Raw genomic sequence first — 18,688 nt, 5'->3', positions numbered from 1 at the left:
CCAGGAGGTAGAAAAATAAATGTTTGTACAGTATTTTAATTTTAGTTTAAACTCCGAATTGATGTTTCAAGGGAAATCTAGTCAACAGAGCATCTTTTTCTTATTTAGCAGGTTCAAGATAGCCCTACTATTTTTTTATTTTTTTTTAACCGTCCCAGCCCCCGACAGGTGAATTTCAGCTTTTGTACTAGAAAATTACCAATCTCTAGAAATCTGAAACATACTCTATTTGGAGTAGTAGGTGTTAGTAAATAGGTGTCACATTAAGAAAATTAAAACTTTTTTTTCCTGCATTTTTGTCACTTTTTCTGCTTATTACAAAAAAATATATATTAAAGGGTATTTTTAAAAACAAAATTACCACAAATGCAAAAAAAAAAAGTTGCCACAAAGGTTCACAAAGGTTTTGGTTACCCTTGGACATAAAAAAAAAAAATAGTTAAGCCTTTTGATCATTTTTTTTTTTTTATAGAATAAGATATTTTTTATATTTGACCCTCTTGGGGAGATTATCTCTCTTCCTGTACCTCTGACAGCAGGACATGAAATGGGGATAGGGATTGTCACCAAGACAGGAAGGCAGAAACAATAAAAACCATCAGACATTCTAACCCTTTCTTAACCTGGGTATAACCTTTTCTTTGTTCAGCATGGGGGCTGAACAAAGAAAACATAACAGATCCCTCCATCACTGCTCATGGAGCATTGATTGAGGAATAGGCCTGGAATTTTCCATCCTGCTCCTTCGATCTGCTGATCAAGCGATGCCGGTCGGAAGGGAGATGATTGGCTACAAGTTTAGCCAAGGATTTTCCATCTGGCTCCTTCAATCTGCTGAGGTTCTAACCTTTCCCCACTCTATCCAAAACAAAATAAGCTGAGCTTTAAAGTTGAAAAAAAAAAAAAGATAGAACTGCACGCAAACGTTATTCCAGTTTCTGTGAAAAGGATACTGTACGTTATCCTAAGTTGGTACTCTCCTGCAGGTAGGCCATTTGTAAAGTTTCCAGTCTCAATTCTGCGGTATAACTTCCGAAAAGTAGGCAATGCTGCCGTTCTCATCCACACTATAAAGTCTTCATTTAGGAAGCCCGTATTATACGAGAAATTTGACAGGTTGTACACTGGTGTTTCCCAATTGATAGGCTTTGCTGTTCCTGGAGGTATTTAGGAAAACACCATTTACCAAATCAGAATCACTCAAATGTAAAAATCACTGCATCACATTACAATAAAATACAAATAAAATGGGTGTTGTATCTGCCTTAATTATATCTATATAGATATATATCTATGTAACTGGTTTACTATGCAAGGAGCAGAGTGAAAATCAGAGGCTTCAATTCACAACAAAATAAATAAATACAGCAGCCTTTCCCTCCCAAAATAAGTATGTATTTAAAAAAAACAAAAAAAAACGTTTGTCTGTCAAAGCTTAAATGAAAGTACGATCTGTGTGAATGGAGGAAATAAAGACCCAAAAAACACGTGCTTAGTATATTTTCTTTCCAAGTAGAACATAATGCAATACTGGATTATTGCCAGTAGATGGAGATGAGGATCACAAGAAATACATATTAATTTCCTATGTTCTTCAGCAGCATCTAGTGGCCATTAGCACCGAAGAACATTCATGCCCAGGATGAATGGCTTTGTTTATAACTACACCCTTCTGTGTCCTTTTTTATGCATAAATCACATTAAACATAAGGCTACATGCTAACAGAAGTGCATACATACTCCCAGACTGTAAATCTAATTATAAAGTATAGATGAATGTATACTTCTATTTTTTTTGCCATTTCTGTTTTCAAATCACCTTCAAAGATCTTAGAGAGGTTTTGAGTGCCATCAGTTGGATTCCGGAATTTAATGTTGTAATCTGTCCACCATGCAATCCCTTTACCAGTTAATGGAACTTCCTCATAAGTTCCACTGCGGTTGTAGTAATGCAAGGTAAAAGAATCTGAAAAGGACAAAAATATATGAAAAATACAGCTGCTTGAAATGGATGAAGAAAGTTTTACGATAAAGACCCTATCATGCAGCCTTAGCGCCTGTTCACAACAGGACACAGTGTGCCACAATGCATGTATTGGGTTGGCAACCCATTTAATTAAAAAGGCTGTAATGCATCTGTATAAGCAGCTTTATATGTAATGCAGAATTCTTACCATTAAACATGCTGTTCGCAATAGCACCACAGGGAGCAATCGGCGTTTGCTTAGAATCCACTCTATATGGTGCACATTCATTTACAGGATTCTACAAAGATCAAAAAATAAACCTAATAATTACCATTTACATTACCAAAATCAGTAAATAAAAGTGGCAACATACTAAAGTAAATTATATTACACAAAATAAACTTTAAAACCTAACCCCAGCCACTGTGTTTAGTTTTGGATGCAGCGGGGAACGGTTAGAACCTCTTTTCAGATTTTTGTTTTTGTTTGTGCCTCCGTTGGGAAGCGTTCCCCTCACTTCCTTCCCCTCTTTAAAGTAGTTTAAACTCAAACTTTTTTTCAATAATGAATCCAGATCAGACAAATATGCATTGCCCAGCAAAGGACGTCTTTAGACTTTTACCCAAGCACTTAGTCCACGTTCGCACCAGGGCGTTTGTAGCTTGGATCTTTCAGCATGGAAAAGCTCCACACAAGCCTGTGAAGTATGAGCCTCTTTTAGGGACATCAGTGCGATGTGACCTAATCAGTGCGATATTTTTGCGATTTTGCGGGTACGTGCAATTTTTAGGCTTGACATGTTTGGTGTCAATTTACCCGGACGTCATAGAAGATGTCACCAGCACTCCTGCACAACACAGATCAATATGTCAGTGCAAATCCATTTATTGATGCTAAAAAAGTACTCAGAGTAACATCAAGCGCTTTCGGGGCCGCACAGGGTCCCCTTCATCAGGCTCAGAGTAAACAAAAATCTGAGCCTGATGAAGGGGAACCTCTGCGGCCCCGAAAGCGCTTGATGTTACTCTGAGTACTTTGTTAGCATCAATAAATGGATTTGCACTGACATATTGATCTCTGTCGTGCGGGAGTGCTGGTGGCTGGTGACATCTTCTATGTTGTTGTATCGATGACGGCGCCATCCGTGGTCACTGCGAGCACCCACAGTCACTGATGGAAATTCCGGTAAGGTGTGCTACAGGCTTTGGGACAGTAATTTACCCGACGTGACCCCGTCTTTTATATTTTAACAAAAAAATTGGGTAATAATTGTTTCCTAACATAATGAAAAAAAACTTTTTTTTTCTCAACATTTTTAGTAATTTTTTAAGCAATAAATACAATCTTCCTGAATATACAGTATTTAATTAGCATTACTTTTTAATCATTTAGATAAAATACATATTTTGGTGTTATGTATTAGTTTGAAAGCACTGATGAGTGCAGAGCCAGGAATTCTCTCTAATAATTTGTGCAGTTTTACCGGATTTGTTTTTATAATTCTGTGATCGAAAACCCCTTTATTTAGAGTGTGGTATAAGAAACTTGCTGCATTCAAAACTAAATGGTTGGGAACCTGATTTATTCTCTTGCAGAGTGAATATGTTCTAGAAAAAGGTTCTGTTGTAAATAGTATTTTAGGGTAATTAAAATCATAGGTAACCTGAGAGAAATGTAAAAAATTAGACGTTTTACAGAAGTTACATGATGCCATATGTTTTTGAAAAGCATGCAAATTGCTTTTCATTAGAATGGAGAGGTCTCCAAACATCTACCCATGCTACCTCCTTCAGAAATGTAGGTTCAAATTTATCAAAAACATAATCTATGAGGTTATTAAAAGTCCCCCAGAACTAAGAGAGGGAGGCTTGATTTGAAGCTGAGGGATGTAAACAGCAGCCAGTATACATTTTAGTTCAAACGTTCTACACTGCAAAGGTCCAACACCCGTTCCTATCAGTAAGAGAATAATACAGTTCAAAAATCAGTCTATTTACTAAAACTAATACTTTGTGATAATGCAATAAAATGCCAGCATAAGCAGTAATTAGCAGAAATAAGCTCAGTTGTAACAGTAATGACAGCATTAGTCTAGCCAAGACTGCTTACCTTTAGATTATTAAGGAATCCACTTAACTGCTTATCGTCTCTAGAGATCATATAGCGATAATGATTCTGATAGTAATTTGTTAGTTCATAGTACATAAAGACTGGACCCTATTTGAATGAAATAAGGAGATATTAAGATGATGCTCTATTTTTAATACTTTCAAACCTGAATAACATTTCAATGATTTATTCTACATTTATAATAATAGTTTTTTTTAGAACATACTAACTAAAGCACAGATAATACAAACAGCTACTGTAGGATTGGAGAGTTGAAACATATCTCTTTCGTTCTATTATTAACTAATCTTCCCAGCAAAGTTTTCCTACTAATGATTGATGGGTTTTCACAATGTCCACAGTGAAACACGCATTCACAAAGCTTCAGCTGCCGTCATTGTTCAGATATTCGAACAGTGGCATACAGTAACTCAGCTGGAGATTCATCCATCCACGCTGCTCAGTGTGGATGAAGGAATCGGTTATATTTTTTCCGGTTCAGCCCGCAGGAGATTATGCTATGTTTGTGGGTCCTCTCTGATGCTTCCAGGTGGTTGCTGTTTAAGTAACAATCAGTAAGGCAATGCTTGTTGTCATTCCTGTTGTTCTTCCCTAAGCGGCTGTTTCAGTGTCGGTCTGCACTGCCCTCCTCCTTCCCCTAGTAACACAAACCAGCTAGGTTGGGCAGAGCTGATTTAGCTTGTTTGTTGAGTGCTCTGCAGGGTAGTTGAGTGGTTGAATCATGCCCACTCATCTGACTACCCTCTATTGACTATGGGCAGCTTTGCATTACCTATACGTCCCAAATTTCTCAGATGAAAAAGAGGGACAGACACCCTTTTCACAAAGTATGTAGGCAGAGACCATACTCCTTTTATGCCCCCAGTTAGGTGCACCAAGGATTAATAAGAATAAAATTATTGCCTAAACCCACAAGTACTTTTTTTCAATTACTAATCCTTTATACTAGTTTATTTTAAATAATAATGCAATAATAAAAAAGGTCAGGGTGAATGGTTGGCGAGAAAGGAATACAGAATGTTCTTCCATCAAATGCTTTGAAAAATTAGATCCACAATTGGTCCGGTGCCACCCTCGATAAATGATGCTCTAGTATGGATTGGCTCATTTAGCGCTACCTTAAAAGGAGAACTATGGGGTGAGTGAATTACTTATTTTTTTTTTTTTTAAGAGCCCGTGGAACATGCATCGAAAAACAACTTCCCCCTGTGAACAAAAAAAGTGAACCGTGAAATCACAGCACACAAAAACGTGTACTGGGGTCCTTGGTCCTTCAATAAAGAAGGGACCTCGATTCCCAACCCCATCAACCCAAAAATATTCCCCCGGACTAGCCGTAAGGCCTGTCCAAGAGGTGATGTGCAGAATATGCAAGGTGGTGTGTGACCAAGCGCATCAGTGAGTCAAAGTGGGGTCCCACACCCAAGTGACTTTCTGAGCACCCCTGGGACGCCACCCCCAGGGGGCACAACACCACGGGCTCTGCCGCCTCCCAACCCTCCAGCCAGACCAAGCTTCGCACCCATTCCCATCAGAAGGTAGTGCCATCCAGGATCCATCCCTACCACCGGTGACAAGTCCAGCAGCACCAGACCAGAATCTAACCTGGAGGGACTGTACCCCATCCGACACCCACCAATTACACCAGAGGGTACTAAGCCACAGTCCACCTTTCTACATAGGCGACCATGTCCTTTGCCCTCCGGCAACTGATAAAAACAGATACTACACTTGATCTTAGCCAAAGGGCACACTTATCCCATAGTTAAAGCTGGCACGTGACAATAAAACTGTCACACTGTCTTCCCGATCTATTGATCGGGAAGTGAGCAAAAACATACCACTGCTCGCTCACTTCTTGATCATCTCCCTGTAGAGAGCGGCAACTGTCAGTCACCGCTCCCCACAGGGATTTCCCCCTCCCCGCTCTGATCCAAGTGAGCAAAAACATACCACTGCTCGCTCACTTCTTGATCCTGATCTTGATCGTCCTGGCTGTGGTGCTTTCAGCATATAGCGGAATTTTGGGTCATGGGAGGACACAGTATATGTCCTCCCATGACCCTGAGGAGAACTATGGGCAAAAAACATTGCACCATAGTTCTCCTTTAACAGATGATCACAAGTGTTAATAAACATGATGGAATAACTTTGTGGTCATTCTTTTAGGACCTGTTCACATGAGATCAGGTCCTGATCAGCAGACATGGAGCTGCTGATGCAGTGCGTTTTTGACGCGTTTTCGGTCCGGATGCTGACAGTTAATTTTTTTATTTTATTTTTAGCCAAGGGGCTGTCAGTATGCAGATTCAGCCCTCTCGGAACATCTACTTCCCTTTGTGTATGTAAAGCTGGTGATCAGACATGTATCACATATTTGCAGGCATGTTGATGGTGCTGTCTACAGCAATCTACAGAGAACGAGCCCGCAGGAGACGTCGTTATTGGGTACACCCGATCTTGAGCCTCCGGGACTCCAAGGGTCAGTTCTGGAGTTTGTATGAGGATTTGCGAGGTCACCCGGATACATTTTTTTCCTTTACTCGTATGTCCATGGCAAGGTAATTGGCATGTTCCAAATGTTTGCAGTTCATGTCGTTACCTCTACCCCAACCTGTCTGTCTATCGTTGATAACATCATAAGTGGAGCAAGAATACAATTTTTTTTCTTTTTTCCTTAGCTGCATTGCGTTTCCGTCCTCGTTGCGTTTTCGTTTCATGCGTTTCGGGACCGGACAAAATGTGACATGCAGTATTTTTTCTGTCGTAAGCTGAACGGACTGCGCACGTGAGAACTGTAGCCCATAAAACACATAGGGATACATTGGGATGCATTTTGAGTGCAGCAGCGTACGGATCCGGTCAGCACACAAAACGGATGTCGTGTGAACAGGCCCTTAAGGGCTCATGCACATGGGCACCTGGGACAGTACAACATAAAATTCAAGCATTTTTCCCCACCTGGGAGTCACAGATGCTGCTTACAGCTGCCTATACAAATCAGTGGTTGCAAGTGGTTATAGTCTCGTCAACGCCAGTACTTGCGTAAACACTCACATGCATAAAGACCTACTTCCCTGGACGCAGACTGTTGTGAAGGAATATGGATCATATCAAGAAAATGTCCTTTTCTATGTTTTGAATTTGTTTCATTTGCTTCCTAGCTTTGTGTCTTTCCTTACTCAGCTTTTAGCGTTGCTATGCGTAACCAGTAGATATAACCTGTATTCGGGAGCGCGCCGAGGATGCATGAAAGGAATGCCGAGGGAGGATGCTACGGGCAGAAGATATCTTTGACTAACCAATTAGCGAGAGACACAAAAAACTTTAACTAACAGCTCCTCTAGTTCACCCAATAGTACAAGACATTTAGAAATAACAGATGTGGGCATATGTGTGACAAACACTCTCCTGTTATCTGTGTATAAAAGAGAGAGACCGCCCTGAATAAATTAGAACTTTCATAAACCTTAACTTCTGAGTTTGTGATTTCTCTGGTGCACCGAACACAACATAATTAGGAACAGCAGCAGACATCTTGTGTGAACCCAGTTGTGGTTCAGATCCATTTCACTGTCTGCATACAGAGGCGTACATCTTTACACATGCGTGTGTTTACACAAGTACCACGTGAAGCCATTGATTTCTATGGCTGGCTGTAAGCTGCATCTATGGTTCCCAGGCAGGGAAATACGCCCAAATTTTCCATTGCACAGCCCCAAAAGCTCGTGTGTATGAGTCCTAATAAAGCCTTTTATGAGAGGAATGGGGAAGCTACTGATGCTACCTTTTCATTCCTCAAACCCTAGTTGCCTGGCTGTCATGCTGATCCTCTTGCTTCAAAACTCAGTCACTAGCAATTAACAAGTACTGTATGCTGATAAGGATTTTGCTTCAACTTTTCCGATATGCATACTTTTCAGGTCACTTACTCCGAAAGTACAAGTTTAATATAACAGCCAGGCAGCTAGCAATTGTAGAACAATGACAGCCTCCATATTGCTTTTAGGAAAGGCTTACATTAACATTCAAATGCATCTGTCAGAATCTATCAAGCTTTCTCAGTTAACTGACCAATAGGTATAAAAATCCCAATTTCAAATTGTTAGACTTACCGCAAATAAAGATGTCAAGTTGAAAGTGATATTGCAGCTGCAACTTTTTAAGCCACTAATAGCACATAGGTAACAATTATGATCTGTGCTTGTACCAGTATAGTCATGCTATAAAAAAAAAAACCATGTTAGATTGTAAAAAAGTATTGCACTTAATCGTTGAAGAAATGCCTCATTCCTTAAGGAGAAATATGAGGTGAGTGCTTTTCACTCACCTCATAGTTCTAGCCGACCTGTGACAATGAGACTGTCACAGGTCGGCTCAGTAGATCGGGAGGTGAGCGAACACATACCGGTGTTTGCTCACTTCTCGATCCTGTCACGGCTCTCTGCCGTGACAGGGGAGGGGCTGGATTCCCCCCTCCCCGCTCCGATCCGCCAGCGCTGACTGGCGGAACGTAGGGGGCGGGTACAGCTGGCTCTGCCTCTAGATAGGCAGAGCCAGCTGTCACTCACGCAGCTGGATGGATCTCGACATCGATGTCGGGATCCGCTTCGGCTGCGGCGTCTCAGTATACCGCGAGCTGTAGCTCGCGGTATACTGAGCTTAGGATGACGGGAGGACGCTAGTTTGTGTCCTCTCGTTACCCTAAGGAGAACTATGGGGAAAAGCCCTGACCCCATCGTTCTCCTTTAGCTATACATTATTTGCTGATCTGCATGTAAATGCTTGTTATCTGCAGATGTCTGTTAATTAATTATATCTGCAATCATCCTGATGTCCAGTGAACTAGTAAAGGGGTCAAGTTTAGTGTATTTAAAACCAATTTGTTTTTATGTTTCGGGTAGAGTGGAGAAAGGTTAGAACCCGGTCAGATTTTTATTGCTGCCTTTGACCCCACTGGGGAGAGTCAACGTTCCTATTTGTCCTGTTGGTTATCACCAAAATAGAGATTTACTATTCCAGAACAGGAATAGTGAGGAAATCTTACCATGGGAACACATGTTCAAGGGACAATTGCCTAAGAAGTACATTTCCATTACATTGTAGAGATTCCACTTTCTGTTCCCTCCGATGATAGGAAGTGAAGGAAATCTCCCAAATGGGCCACAGACTACAACAAAAATGTAACCGACATGGGTTTTAGTTTTTCCCTATTCTTTCCAAAACTGAAAACAAAAGTTGGTATGCATACACTTTAACTAGCCTAATAGGGAAGACCTGAGTGGTGAGTTTCCTGTTTCCAATCCTTAGATCCTCATTCTGTTAGTGGGAAGGGCCAGTGATTACCCCCCTTTATTTTATATACAAGCAGAACATGCAGGTAATTGTTGGATTCATTGTCCCATTGTCTTCCTTATTGGAGTAGTGGATGATGAGATTTTTTTTTTTACTCTCTACTACAGCACAAAGTAAAGGAATCCAACCCTAAAAATTGCCTGTGTGCTCTGCATGCATTTACATCCTGGAAGCCCATAGGCTAGAGGCAGGAAGCACACATCCTGAATGCATTGGCTCAACTAGTTGAACCTGCTGCAGCTCAATCTGATTTGTTCCCCTGCAACATTTCTGTTATCACTAACACCAACAGTCAGACCTCCAACCCAGTCCTGTTGTTATATTGATATCCAGGACTCTGCTGTGAGCTCAACTACCTGGTTCCTCTCTCTAGAGTACATTTTCCATGTAATCTTAGGAACAGAAATTCCTATTTCTTACTAATCCACTGGGTAACTGGGGACCCCAATATTATATGATATATCCCTAATATTCTTAGTTAAGCTTCAGATACTAAAACACATATTTCAAGCAAATTTTACAATAAAAACACAGGGATTCCTAGTTCACATCTATTGCCTCTACGTAACCTGATAAATCAAATGCATTGCAATAAATTGACAGTGCCAATGGATCAGACCTACAAAGGTGGATGAGAGCTACTCTTCACTAATCTGAAACATAACAATGAAGCAAAAACTTTTTATTTTGGGTTTGGGGAGGAGAGGGATTAGAACACCTGTAAGGTTTTTTTTTCGCTGTTTGTGTCCTCATTTGGGAGATTCACCCTCTCTATTTGTCCTGGTGATCATTATCACTGAACATGAAAGTTTCCAATGGGGACACTAGTTCTGGTGACCCTGCTGACCACCAGAGATTTCACTCACTTTGAAGGGATTTTCTCTCACTTCCTGTTGTGGCTATTGGACAAGAAGTGACGGGAAATCTCCCCAATGTGACACAGATGGCATAGGTAGCTGACAGTTTATAAACCTCCCTTACCCCATCAAAAAGGTTAAAAAAAAAAAAAGTTTTGCTTTATACTTCAAATTAAATATTACTGCTACAGGGGTGATGTGACTTACAACAGCTAATGTTCTCAGTTTACCTACATGTGTATTGGAGCTACACACTCCAATACACATCTAGCAAACTTTGCATAGAAATGGTGATTCTTGGGCTGCATATATTGCAATGCACACTCAATCCAGTTGTATTAAAGTGATCGTTCTCTGACCCCTATAGTATCAGTGTTTAGTACGTGATAGGGACTGGCCATTGGATTTGGACTTACTAATATTTTGCCCATGCTGCTGGATTCTCAGAGGGAAAATAAAGACCCAGAGATCCATGAAACTCTTCCTCATTAATTTTACCTAAACCCAAGCTTTCTGTAGGGATCAACTTGAAATAAATAGGTCACAAAAGGAAAAACACAGAGTAAGAATACTAACACATACTTTTATAAGTTGAGTCTTTACTTACCTCAGACTCTGTGATGGTGTTGGATGAATAATATAATCCAATGCCAATTCCTATAAAAGATAACCCTGCAAGGAAGAACAGCGGCAAGATAATACTCGCAGACAAGAGTGGCTGCCAGGCAGGAAGTCTCTGCTGAGTGAAGGCAGTGTTGTCAGGTCTTTGAGATGGGAGAGGTTCATGCCGGCTAGAAAAGTCTCTGGCAGCAGGTGCCATTTTCTCCCTGTGGAGATCTTGAATAAAAAAAAAGGAAATACAAAACAAATTATAACCTTTTTTATACGGACATTCAAATATTATACAAAGTCGGACAAACTTATTTGTTTTGTGACCCACCAACTGGTACCTATATGCAAGGATGCCGAATAAAGCTGTCCACGGTGTATTTCCACAGCCTTTCAACAGTTTACTAAACCTACATGGAGTTTTGTAACATGGACGATGTGCACACCAAGGCTTGGTTATATCCCGGCACAATTGTCAGGATCCGCTGCAGCGTCTCAGTATACCGCGAGCTACAGCTCGCGGTATACTGAGACTAGGGTGACGGGAGGATGCTAGTTTGTGTTCTCCTGTTACCCTAAGGAGAACTATGGGGAAAAGCCTTAACCCCATAGTTCTCCTTTAACTCAATGCCTTTACCGCGCATTGCATTTCTATGTGTTACATGAATGGCAAAGTGCAAGTTAACACACGCAAGTCACACACTCTAAGGCAGGGATGTCCAAACTCTGGCCCTGCAGCTGTGGTGAAACTACAAATCCCATGAAGCATCTTTCTCCGGGAGTCATGTCTGTGGCTGTGGGAAGCTTGCTTAGCCTCATGGGATTCCTAGGTCCACCACAGCTGTGGGGCTGCAGTTTGGACATCCCTGCTCTAAGGCATGGCGTAAATGTATGCTATTGTCTATGTATATTGCTGCATTTAAAAATGTAGCAAAATGCATGACAACACATCTGATCATCTGGTGTTAACAAGCCACACAAAAAAAAAAAAAAAAAAAAAAAAAAAAAAGGGAAGAAGGACTGACAAAGTAGATTTAAAGCCAAAACATTTTTTTTCCTCCACTAGGGAATGGCCATCGGTGTCGCATTCAACAGATTGTCCATCCCTCTTCTCTTAAAAATCCAGTAGAGAACCAGTACACACAAGGGGCTTTCTTGTTACCTGTACATTTATTATATCACATCACATTATGTTTCTGTGACATGATTAATAAAACGACGGAAAACAAGAAGCCCTTTGTGTGTGCTGGTGATCTAATGGATGTTCTGCACGGCGCCATCTGTGATATAACCGCTGTTATCTACAAGGTCACAAAGCTGTATGGAGTGCAGATGGCTCTCGATAACACTCCTCTTAAAAGGAGAACTATGAGGTGAGTGCTTTTTACTCATCCTCATAGTTCTAGCCGACCTTTGACAATGAAACTGTCACAGGTCGGCTCAGTAGATCGGGAAGTGAGCAAACACATACCGGCGTTCGCTCACTTCTCGATCCTGTCACGGCAGAGAGCCGTGACAGGGGAGGGGCTGGATTCCCCCCTCTCCGATCCTCCCGCGCTGACTGGTGGAACGGACAGGGGAGGGGGCGGGTACAGCTGGCTCTGTCTCTAGATAGGCAGAGCCAGCTGTCACTCACACAGCTGGGCGGATCCGGACATAATTGTCAGGATCCGTTTCAGCTGCAGCGTCTCAGTATACCGCGAGCTGTAGCTTTTTTTCACAATCTCCCCATATTTCCTACACTTCAAAGATGGCAGATGCTATACCTACCAAGAGCAAGGGCCACTGAGCTTAGGGTGACGGGAGGACCTAGTTTGTGCCCTACCGTTACCCTTGGGAGAACTGTGGGGAAAAGCCCTAACCCTATAGTTCTCCTTTAAAAATGACACCAAACACACATTTACAAGTATTAGTAATGGCAATCTACAAAACAGATACTTATAGATAATTGCAGGCTTTTTATTTCTTTCCCTCCCCATTCTTCTCACAGTGGACATTTTTACTAAGGGCAGATTAATGCATCTCCCTTTACTTCCTGGAAGTCTGGGTCTGCCCATGCCTAGAACATGTAATAGTGCACATATTCTTAGGGGGAAAAATGCCTGTTCCCCCAGGATCTCACGAGATTTTACAGGTGATATTTTTTCTAGAAAGGCACTGGTGATTGAGCCTTCCCAGGATGCATCTGTGAGGCCAGTGCTACATCATCAGTGCCTTACTCAATCAGGAAGTGGAAAAACAATATTTAACTAATGAATGTAATGATGATTTTTGAGTGAAAGGGGCTAAAAGTCCACTTTAAACAGTGGTCCAAAGAACACGTGTATCCATTGGAAGATTTCCTTTTTTGTTCTGGTGTCAAGTGTAAAATTTTGGATTCTTCATCACTTTTAGCCCCAGTGACATTGATCACAAGGACAGAGGATGACTCTTCCTAGCTGGTGCACATACAGCAACATAAACCTGACAGGGGTTCTAACTCTTCCCTACGACATCAAAAAAGAGTTTTGCCTTTAGATACAATTGGATTTTAAGGTGAGCTAAGGTGAACTGTGGGCTACACAGTTATTGTAACAGTCCCCATACACCTCCACACTGGCAAACATCAAAGCCACCTTGGGAGAATACAAATCTAGTCATCCTACACAAACACAATACATGTATTCCTTTGTCTATGCTATAGCATAGAAGCTCATATTCAGGAGACCAGAAGACAATAGTTCATTTTTAACTCCCTGAATTTTTCTAGTGGCCCAGTGGCCCTTGCTCTTGCTCTTGGTAGGTATAGCATTTGCCATCTTTGAAGTGTAGGAAATATGGGGGGAATGTGAATTTGTGTAACACGTTTCTACACAAGCATTTGTAGTGACAGCTCATAGAGTTTAGTGTACGTAGCTATGTACACACATATAACAGATGGTACTTTGACAAGGGCAGTAATAATGGTCTATTGAAACGGTGCAATACTGACTGATTTGAAAAGAGATGTCCTGCATATAATATCTGTATTCTATGGAGTCGGAATGTGCGCTCAATATTATAATGTGTACATCAGAAAAACCCACTTTTTTTTCTTTATTACCACTTGTGGAGTGTTGCCCTGAAGTCACATACTCTCCTGCCCAGTGAATCCAGCGTTGTCCTGCCAAGACCTGCTGTTCATGTGACGCAGGCCGGGTCTCATACCACCATCTTGGTGCTCCTTAGACATCAGGAGCTGGCGGCCTCATTCAGGTAGCCAGCTTCCAATGATGCACACAGCTCCCTGTCCCTGTGTCCTTACTCTGCAGTGCCTTTTGCGGGGGATATTCATAGAGGCGGCATATGAATTTAAAAAAATAATAGTACATTTTTTTCCAAATAGCAGGGGGAGGGTTGCATGACATATAAAAGTACAATCTTGGGTTAAAGGTCCACTTTAAATCAATACTGTCTAGGCCAGTGGTTCTCAACCTGTATAACCTCAGGACCCACATTTGTCTTTGGTCATTAAGTCGCAACCCAAACCATGCCGCACTGGAATGCACGGCATTGCGGTACTGCATGTTCCAGTGCAAGCGATCAAACTGTGGGCAGGAGGTGTGTTTGGGGTGGCATTCAAATGAATGGCAACACAATGCACCTCCCGCACCAGAACGAACAGTAGGTGAAATTGCGTGGTAGTTTGTGATTAAAACACTGACAGATATATACACAACCACAGACACAATCTCACACACATTCACACTCCCCCCCAAAAAACATTTAGGGTTCAGTGTGGGCTGCTGTGCTGTGACGGAGCTCCATTCATAGTTGCATTGCTTGTACAGCTTCCTTGCACTCCCTGTAGAGGTGCCAGGAGCCAGAATGTCACTCCTGCCACGCATAGGAGCTGTAAGCAATGCATGTATGGATGGAGCTCCCTCGCAGCCATACCCCCACCCCACCTTAAGCTGACACTTGACGCCAGACAGCATATTTTGAATGGCTGCTTGGCACAAGAACTGACACTGCGGAGCTGGGGGGAGGCTGATGAGCCTCTCACCTAGTGCACTAGAAGGCATGCAGCGACCCACTGAACATGGGGTCCCGACCCACTTTTGGGTCAAGACCCACCAGTTGAGAACCATGGGACTAGGCCTCCCAGTGGCAGAAATAGGAGTGAGCATATCCTCCCACATGGAGACACTGTGTATATTTTTGAGTCTTCAGCATTGTTAAATACAATCCAAGATTGAGTCAAAGATATCCATTGATATTTGGCGTTCTGTACTCAGGGAAATACATCTGTGGCAAAGACTTTTAAATACCTTTTCTATTCTTACCTAGTGACTAAAAGGTTAAAGAGGCTTTTTGCCTTGTGTATCTATTTTAATTACAATACCAATTCAAATCTCCATCTGCCATTACAATATAATAACTCCAGGTACAACAGCACGTCTGAAGTAGAGCATGTAATGTCATGCAGAGAAAGTAATATATTGATTTTTCCATTAATATGTTTAAGTAGCAGGTGTGGAATTACTTGCAATACTTTCCCATCCTCAATGGAACATATCCTTTAGGTGGCACAGTGTAAAATAACACTTTAACAGAAGTGAATTCCAAACTGGCCCGTCCTATGTTATGTATACCCCCTCAGGCTAGGGCTCAACTAGAAATGACATCTCATTGCTACTGAGAGATTTAACTGCTTGTTGGCAAATATCTTGTTTGCAGTACATACAAAATCAATCAGTCAGTAATGAGAACTGTCAAAAAGTAGTTAAATCTCATATGAATATAAACATTTCATTGCCAGCGTAGCCCCAGGCTTAAAGCTATTTAAAAGGGGGAAATGGCACTAGCAAGCACCCGCAAGTATATGTGCAAGAATACCCTTTATATACACACACACAAGTAGAAAACAAAAAAAGAAATAACAAACACCTTTGCATAGTATACTGAAAACAACAGATCTGTCATTAAACCTACAGCACACTACTGTGGGGTACCCCCACTCTCACACAGCCACCTTGTAAAGTGCATATTTCAATGTAATTTTATATCCTGTCCAATTGTCCATATTCCACTACATAAACCCTATGGCCCACCAATTACATTCACCATAAAACACAGTTCCTTATCATTTATAGCACATTTCACACTGACGGTTTTGAGTCCTGTATGTGCTTAGCTGGGTTTCAGCTGGCCTGAAACCCAGAAACAGCACATACAGGACTCAAAACCCGGACTGTCCTGGTGAATCCGGGACAGGTGGCAACCCTATGAACAAGCCCTATACAAAGCAAGACTTTTTGCCCTGTCTTTGCGTTAGGATTGCAGTGATCAACACGACCCAATGCCCCAGCCCTTAATGTGTATTAATGGATTGACCCATGAAGCTCAGCTTGCCAGCTTCATCAGAGAGGTCATGTGTCGGAACGATCAATGAAAGATATGGTCTTTATTGTGTTTGATTCCTGTGATGCATCTTATAACTTCAGCAGGCAAACTGCAGAAAGCAATCAGCAATGATTTTTCAGAGGTCTGACTGTTCTACATTGATAAAAGGTCTGACTATTGATTGGTTTATTGCCAGTGGCGACAGTGTGCTGCTATACAGTCAGAATTGTATATCAGACAGTTCAAAGTGATGGCATGATCTATGAATGCCTGTCTAGGGTGCCATGCTTTGAAATCTCGGTCACATAAATGCTCATATTAGTATACAAATCATTATCTGTAGACTGAGCTGACGTTCTCACTGTTTGAATGACTTTTCTTATGCTAGTTGGCCTTCCTTTATAAGTTTACAACGGAACATTGAACTTTTTTTTTTTCTCTTAGGTTAGCAGATGAAATTACTTTATGGGCTTGAAATATCCGCTGGGGAAAAAGGCATCAGCCCTGGACTTTGCCCCTTACAAACCAGCAGTTTAAAGATACCACCTCCCATCAAGTCTTTTTTTTAATCTTGCCAATGGCCCCCAAAGGGCTAAAAAACAATACTGCAAAATGTTTTTTTATTTACTTACCACATAGACCAGCAGACACAGGCTCAGAGACGTCTTGTGAAGCCACTCCTATACATAGAATGCGATGTAGCCGCCCGGAGAAACCAGTTATCCCACTAGTAGGACTGTTTTACCGACTACTCATACTTCCATTGTGGCAGCTCAGTCACAGGCTAAACATGTTCAGCTCATTAAACTCCACCCAGGAACACATGACGTGCGTCTAACAATGTAAACACCATAAACCTTACAATCAAATACAATTATCAAATAGCTCTACATGGGAACTCATCAAAGACCTATGTGCGCTATGTGGGAGCTCAAGGAAAAATACAAAGGACCAAATGCATTGTTGCTGACAAAATGAATTGGAGGCAATTGATCAGAATCTGGAGCAGTTGTCTATACTGATCAGCTTCTCTCTTCAGTTAACCTTTGAAAATGAAAGATAGATGCTGACTGGTTACTATGAGCAACTACTCCAGATTTTGTTTGCTCCTGTTGGGATAAATTCCCCTCACTGATTTCTACCAAAGCACTGCATTCAGAAGGAAACTTATCTAAACTGGAGCAGTTGCCCACTGCAACCAATCAGCTTCTATTTTTCATTTTTAAAGCCTAACTGAACAAACTGAAGAGAGAAGCTGATTGGTTGCCATGGTCAACTGCTCCAGATCCTGTCTGCTCCAGTCTTGATAAATTCCCCCCATTGTTGGAGACAATTCTACATATTGCCTTTCAAAATACATCTGAATTTTAGAGGTTCTGTGGCTGATTTAATTCAGTTATTACGCTGATGGAATTTGATTTAATGTAATATGATTTAATAACTATTTGATTTACAATTACAAAACTACTGTAATTCACAAATGTTTAGAATAAGTTAAAGGTAAAGTCCACTTTCTAAAGCATTGCAACTAGTATTGGTGGATCTTGGGAGCAATGCACTGGCTCCTGCAAATTCTTCCTCCCGTCCATGACCACAGGGAGGTACTGACATTCAGGGGTGGGCAACTCTGGCCCTCCAGCTGTTGTGGAACTATAGGTCCCATGAGGCATTGCAAGACACAGGCATGGCTCCCAGATGCATCATGGGATTTGTGGTTTGACCACAGCTGGAGGGACAGGGTTGCCCACCCCTCAGTAACATGGACGGCAGGAAGAATGAATGGACTACATTGAGAACCACAAGTCCCTTTGCTGTGGTGTCTGATGGAACATGTAGTTTATCCATTCACAGATCCTGGTAAAGGATCTGTGGATGGATAATGTGGCTGTATGGGCGGTGCCACTCACAGTCACGCTGAGGGGCGGGCTTCCGATGACTGCAATGCCGCACGACAGTGTGCGCTTGTGCACACTGGCCCGTGCGGCATTTATCTCCCGAGAACGCCACTAACCCGCCGACAATCGTATGATTCTCGGCGATTTTTCAAGCCTGCTCGGGAGACAAAAGACGTGCGATATTATCGTACGATAATCGGCAGTTGTATGGTCACCTTTAGGGTGGCTTCACATCTACATGTTGTGGTAACATACAATCTGCTGTGCAATTCCATTTATTTTGAATGCACTTTACCAGCCCACCTCAACCCCTCTGCATTTCATTGCACCACAGTACACATATGTGAACCACCTGTGCATTGAATTACAAAAAAAAAAAAGCAGCATGTTTTGAGGTGCACTACCAGCCCATTCTAAATGCATGGGCTATGTTTACGTAGTGCAGCTTAATGCACAAAAACACATAAGAGTGAATTAGGCCTTGGAGAAAATGAAGAGTACCCAACAACAG

General features: G+C 41.7%; 1 protein-coding gene across 3 annotated transcripts in view; it reads right to left on the bottom strand.

Annotated features, from left to right (window-relative positions):
• TMEM30B (transmembrane protein 30B) overlaps nucleotides 1-17,061 on the bottom strand; it is an 18,879-nt gene extending 1,818 nt beyond the window's left edge. Inside the window, exons 1-7 of one of the 3 annotated variants that reach the window (XM_018558036.1) lie at nucleotides 17,028-17,061; nucleotides 10,917-11,146; nucleotides 8,213-8,320; nucleotides 4,077-4,184; nucleotides 2,175-2,265; nucleotides 1,820-1,966; nucleotides 954-1,157 (exon numbers count right to left, since the gene is read on the bottom strand). In XM_018558036.1, the coding sequence (XP_018413538.1) occupies nucleotides 954-1,157; nucleotides 1,820-1,966; nucleotides 2,175-2,265; nucleotides 4,077-4,184; nucleotides 8,213-8,320; nucleotides 10,917-11,129 (871 nt within the window). In that variant the 5' untranslated portion in view covers nucleotides 11,130-11,146; nucleotides 17,028-17,061. Of the gene's footprint in view, nucleotides 1-953; nucleotides 1,158-1,819; nucleotides 1,967-2,174; nucleotides 2,266-4,076; nucleotides 4,185-8,212; nucleotides 8,321-10,916; nucleotides 11,147-15,422; nucleotides 15,452-17,027 lie in introns of those variants that run through there. The other 2 variants (XM_018558035.1, XM_018558037.1) reach the window with 2 other exon arrangements.
• Between the last annotated feature and the right edge of the window lie 1,627 nt (nucleotides 17,062-18,688).

This window comes from Nanorana parkeri, unplaced genomic scaffold (assembly GCF_000935625.1).
Source record: "Nanorana parkeri isolate BGI_ZX_2015 unplaced genomic scaffold, ASM93562v1 scaffold316, whole genome shotgun sequence".
Lineage (NCBI taxonomy): Eukaryota > Metazoa > Chordata > Amphibia > Anura > Dicroglossidae > Nanorana > Nanorana parkeri.
The sequence above is the reverse complement of the archived record's forward strand: the minus strand, read 5'-3'. Positions and strand labels throughout refer to the sequence as shown.